At 46.0% G+C, this 6,000-nt stretch overlaps 1 protein-coding gene across 1 annotated transcript in view; it reads left to right on the top strand.

Annotated features, from left to right (window-relative positions):
- The first annotated feature begins 335 nt into the window (after positions 1-335).
- The window catches only part of LOC140395008 (flagellum-associated coiled-coil domain-containing protein 1-like), a 98,441-nt gene continuing 92,776 nt past the window's right edge, over positions 336-6,000 (top strand). Inside the window, 2 exon segments of the mRNA XM_072482321.1 lie at positions 336-509; positions 4,652-4,705. Of these exon segments, the coding sequence (XP_072338422.1) occupies positions 4,671-4,705 (35 nt within the window). The 5' untranslated portion in view covers positions 336-509; positions 4,652-4,670.

Raw genomic sequence — 6,000 nt, 5'->3', positions numbered from 1 at the left:
AATGTCCAGGAATTTGAGCTCTCTCTTGTAATGTGACCTACCTGTCTTTCAATGACCCTCAATTCTGCTCACCAATGAAAGTGAAAAAAAAACTTTAGCGTTCCCTCTCTTTCTCTCTCTCTCTCTCTCTCTCTCTCCCCCACCCCCCCCCCCCCCCCCTCCCCCGGCCCCCGTCTCTCTCTCTCTCTCTCTCACTCCCTCCCTCTCTCTTTTTGTCAGAACAGGCACAATCCATTGTGACTCACGTGAGAACAGTCAACATCTTGATGACCTTTCGTCAAAGTTCTACCTATTTGTTTCACGGTCACTGGTTACGAAGAATAGGGAACATTCTGCTGTTGCCATGGTGACTGTTTGCTTTTAAGTTGCAGGCTCCAGTCTGTTTTTCCCTTCTAGCCACCGTCGAGTTGAGAATCAGCCTATGACTAGATGGGACTATGGTGTTGGGCAGAGAATCCACACATTCCCAGTCCATGTGAAACCTCAGCAAACCACGAGCATCTGTGAAGGTCAGTATTGTCTTCCATTCAGACTTTAATCATAGTTTAAATCCAGAAGATAGAGGATTCACAATAAAAACCTGAGACACAGCTCAGGGTGGAATCAAATTGTTTCGAGGTGTTTGGATTCATATACGAATAATGACGGACAAGTAACTAAACCCCAGGTCTTTCCATCCTCAAACAGGACCAGTTCACTCTGAAGGAATCTTTTTAGCCATACCAGCATAGGCACGATAGATCAAAAGGCCTTCTGCGTGGTACATTTACTGTTTCTATGTTTTTAATCCTGTGGTGGCTTGCCCCAGAAATAAAAACAAAAAATGCCAGAAATACTCAAGAGGGTCAGGTAGATTCTGAGGAGAAAGAAACGGAGTTAATGTTTCAGGTAAGTTTTTAAAAGTCTCGGGTCTTTCAGTGAGTAAGTGGATTGGTGTACAGACAGGTCAGTGAGTAGGCAGTCAGGTTGCAGGTATTGTCAAGTGGTCAAGGACGTGGTTTGGTTGGTCGGGAATAGTCAGGTGGTCAGGGTGGGTAATTGGCTTGGGTGGGTGTTGAGTTGGGTGTGGGGTTAGTTAGGTTTGGTTGGGAAGTATTGTGGTCCGGTCAGGGGGTAGTCGACCGGGGTGATTAGGGAAGATATCTGTTGTGGAGTCCAGTTCAGTTACGTGGCTAGTCTCTGAGTTAGACCCAGGATGAACCAGCGTAGCATATCCTGGATAGGTGCCCAGGTAAGTTCCGCCTATCTATCTGGCCCAAGATTCCAACATGGATCTCAGTATCAGAGACTTTCATGTAGGGTCTCGGGCAGTGGACATCAGCCCATCAGAAATGTAAACATCACGAGCAAATGTGCGTGTATGCACATGCATGTGTGTATGCGCATGTGGGTGTGTGCACACATGCACATATGTTTGTGGGTGTGTGCACATGTGTGACATGTATGTGTGTTCGCAAGTGCATGCGTGTGATGGGGCAGAAACCTGATATGGTGGGATTCGAAAATGGAGTTCCAAGAAAAATGAGAATGAATTGGGGAGGTGATAACACCTTTACGTTTGATGCGAGAAGGGAGGTTGGAGGCGACACAGTGTTCTCAAGCACAGAGGAGTCAGAGACCTTTTTTGAAGAGAGGGCGATGATGCCAGATGTGAAGGAGAGAGGGGCAGAAGCTGAAGTGAAGGAATTCTTCACAATATGAACTCAAATGGGAGCCAGGAAGGAGTTGGGGAATTTGGTCAGTCATTTGGGCAGAATAGGATTGAGGGAGCTAGAGGTCAGCCTCATGGACAACAGTAACTCAGAGAGGCTATGAAGCGAGATAAGAGACAAAATAGAGAAAGATGAAAGGGCAGGGCTGAGGGGCGGGGGGCGCTTGGAGGAAATTCAACTGAGCAAGCTAGGGTGAGGAAGAGAATTGGAAGAAGCAGCTAATTGGGTGGTCTCAATCGTGGTGACAAAGTATTCCATGAACTCCTTTTTGTTGGATGTGAGGGTGGATGGGACGGGGAGACGGATTTAAGAAGATAATTTTGAGTAGAAATAAGAAGCTGGGGGTAACATTTGTATTCCAGATTTATTCTGGAATAGTGAGCAGTTTTAGCCATTAGCATTGTGTAAGGCCCACCTGGATCTGGCAGTGAATGGCTAAACCTGTTGTCCACCATATCCCGTTCAAATCTGTGTCCTTTAAACTTAATTGGACAGAGATGAGGGCAGTACCAGGGGAAACAGCTAGGGTGAGAGAGAATAATGGTTTCTTGGGGACTTGGATCAAAGATGGAGGTGGAGATGTGTCAGAGCAGAATGGGAACTACAGAAATGCCAAGGTGAACAGAGGACCAAAGGGTTGACAATTTGGATTTTGAGGGGGTGGTTGTAAGTGAATTGAGGGAGACATTTTTCCAGGACAACTAGGTTTGCAGGGGAAGCATTATGTGAGTTGAGAGGAAGACAAGGAAATGACGAGAGATGGCCTTATCTATGACTGATGCTGTTGACACAGTGAGATCATGTGAGATGACAAGGTCAAATGGACGGTTGTGAATATGGGTTGGGAAGTTTACATGGAGGGTGAGATTGAGGGAGGATAGGAGAGCAGTGAAATCAGAGAGACGAGAAAACACAATGAACTGAGTTGGGGGTTGAAATCCCTGAGGATGAGAACTCATTCCATGCAGAGGCTGATGGAGGAAAGCAGCGAAGCTACCTTCAAGCAATAACTGGTGTAGCACTTGGAGGGGGTTGGAGAGGTGACGGGAACGGGGGGTGGGCGGGTGCTGCGGTGTTGTCGGGAACCAGGATTTTAACGGGAGATGAGGGAATGGAAATGGTGAGGTTCTCAAAGGAGGAGAAAGTACCAGAGAAGTAGGGGACAGGCCAAATTTGATTTGCAAAGCCTCACTGCCTGTTCCACAGTCTGTGATTTTTCAGCCTATCATCAGGCCATGATGTTGATTAAATTATCAAAAAAGGCTCATGATTGGCAAGGTCCTTAAGAAATAGGAACAGAAGTAGACCATTTGGCCCATTGAGCTTCCTCTGCCATTCAACAGGATCATGGCTAATCCAACTCAATATCCTTTTCCCGCACTATCCCCATATCCCTTAATGTCTCAAGAAATTTAGCAATCTGTCTTGAATATACTCAATGACCGAGCTTCTAGAGGAGTCTAAGACGGGGAATTCCAAAGATTCACTACCCTCTGAGTGAAGAGATTCCTCCTCATCTCAGTCCTAAATGGCCTACCCCTTAATATGATAATGTGGTCCCTAGTTCTGGACCGCCGACAGGCAGGGGAAACATCCTTCCTACATCTACCCAGTCAGGCCCTGTAAGAATTTCTTCTGGACTCTGGATACAGACCCAGTCCTCTCATCAGGGCCACAAGTCAATGGACATTCTAGAGGAGGATGCGGAGAGTGGCCAGGATGGAAGGGTCCACATGACCAGCCCTGGCAAGTGTGAGCTGGACGCGGAGGAGTCTGGCAGGATCAGGCCTCCCCAAACTGGCTGGGTATGAAATGAAATGAAAAATCGTCACAAGTAGACTTCAAATGAAGTTACTGTGAAAAGCCCCTCCACATTCCGGCACCTGTTCGGGGAGGCTGGTACGGGAATTGAACCGTGCTGCTGGCCTGCCTTGTTCTGCTTTCAAAGCCAGCTAATTAGCCCTGTGCTAAACCAGCCCCTATGTCAATGAGAGAGTGGAATGGGGAATTTGGTGCCGCTGCAATGTCGAGTGACTTGATAGGTAGTTTGTCAGTTGCCAAGAGAGGCACAGTGGGAAGCTGTAGACCTATCCAAGTTGGAGTCAAGCGTTGAGGTGAAGAGCAGGAAGGTCAAGGAGTACTGAAGGGTTGGAGTAGAGATTTGGCAAGATAGAGGATCAGGGAGGGGAGAAATGAAAGGAGGCAAATTGACAGGGGGGAGGGTGACAAGAAGCATGAAGGGGGAAAAATAATAAAGTCAAAATGGGATTGATGGGCTTAAATCTGAAGCCCCTGCCAAAGTGCGAACGTGAATGAACACGGGGAAAATTTAAGTTACATGGACTAGTTGCGTAGCATTTGTCAAGATGCATGGCAAACATACTAATAAGCAGGAGTAAGCCTTTCAGCCCTTCATGCCAGTTCCACTATTCCATAAAATCATGGCTGATATGATTGGAGGGTCAGCTCCACATTCCCACCAACCCCCAATAACGTCTCACCCTCCATATCCTACTCGTGAATGGGGAATAGAGAGGGTCTAATAGGAGAATTAAGAGTTAGTCATACTTTCCATAGTGAGTTATACCTTCCTGAAATATGCTGTATGGTGAACCAGGGAATGATGATCCTGCCTCCCCTCCCTCACCACACATGGAGTGTAAAGTAAGTAAAGCCACCATAGACTGATAGTCCCAGATCATCACATCTCAGGCAAGAGGCAAGGTTGAGAATGTGGGGCCTTCATGGATTATGTTAGCTGATATGGGGATTGAACCCACTCTTGTTAACCTTCCTCTGCAGCACAACCAGCTGTCTAGCCAACTGAGCTAAACCGGCTCCAACACATGGACAACAGAGACGGTAAATACCTTACAAAAGACTGGTGTTCTCATTTAAAGGATGGGGTTCTAAATGCTTTATCATCATTAATTTTTCAGAGTAACTGGATGCAATATTATGAACTCGTCTAGTCCTCCATCGCCTCAGGCTGGGTAAGATGGGAAGATCTGGTCATAAACTGTATGGAAACATTTTAAAATGGTTGTGTTGAATTTTTCGGAGGGTCCTTGTCAAAGGCAAACTCAGAATAAAGGAATGGTGATTTAGGACCGAGATGAGGAAGAATTTTCTTCATTCTAAAGCATGTGACTCTTTGGAATTCTCTTCTCCAATGAGTAGTGAGTGCTCAGTCATTGAGTATATTCAGTCTGAAATCAATAGGTTTTTGGACACTAAGGGTGTTACAACTGGACCCGAGGTGAGGTCCCCTAATTTGTTAACCTTGGACAGGATCCCGCACTTCGTAAAATTCTGGATTGGATATCCTCAAATTGGTATGCCACGAGGCGATTCCCATGTTTGATCTCAATAAGATGACTTCAAAAATGAGCTTTCCCTTGCAGATACTTTTTCCCAATCCCAATCAATGAGTGTTTAAAAAAGAACCAATTTTTATTAGCTACTAATCCCACATATATAATAAAACACACGGACATACATTCACACAGGTTAGAAATGCGAACTGATTCCAAAAATAAGTAAAAGAAAGATATACAAATCAGCTGTTTGAGAATCGTGATTCCAGTGGTGCTGACATCTGCATAGTTGGTTTTGAATTCCAAGATCCTAGAATCATAGAATAGAATTTACAGAAGGAGCCCATTTGGCCCGTCAAGTCTACACTAGCCCCTGAAAGAGCACCCTACCTAAGCCTACACCTATCCCCGTAACCCAGCAACCCCACCTACCTTTTGGACACTACAGGCAATTTAGCATGACCAATCCACCTAACCTGCAGATCTTTGAACTGTGGGATGAAACCGGAGCACCCAGATGAAACCCATGCAGACACGGGGAGAGTGTGCAGACTCCTCAGACAGTGACCCAAGCTAGGAATCGAACCCGGGTCCCTGGCTCTGTGAAGCAACAGTTCTAACCACTGTGCTACCATGCCACTCTGCAATTGTGTCTCTCCTATATATGCTGTGATTGTGAACCTGCCTCCACTTCAACCTGATGAAGGAGCAGTGGTCCAAAAGCTTGTGATTTCACATAAACCTGTTGGACTTTAACCTGGTGTTGTTAGACTTCTTACTGTGCCCAACCAAGTCCAGCGCCGGCATTTGAATGAAATGAAATGAAAATCGCTTATTGTCAAAAGTAGGCTTCAAGTAGGTGCTCTTTCCAAGAGCCAGTGCAGACTCGATGGGCCGAATGGCCTCCTTCTGCACTGTAAATGCTATGAAATTCTATGAAATGAAGTTACTGTGAAAAGCCCCTAGTCGCC

Source organism: Scyliorhinus torazame, chromosome 2 (genome assembly GCF_047496885.1).
Source record: "Scyliorhinus torazame isolate Kashiwa2021f chromosome 2, sScyTor2.1, whole genome shotgun sequence".
Taxonomy (NCBI): domain Eukaryota; kingdom Metazoa; phylum Chordata; class Chondrichthyes; order Carcharhiniformes; family Scyliorhinidae; genus Scyliorhinus; species Scyliorhinus torazame.
Note: the sequence above shows the minus strand (reverse complement) of the source record. Positions and strands in the feature narration are given on the sequence as shown.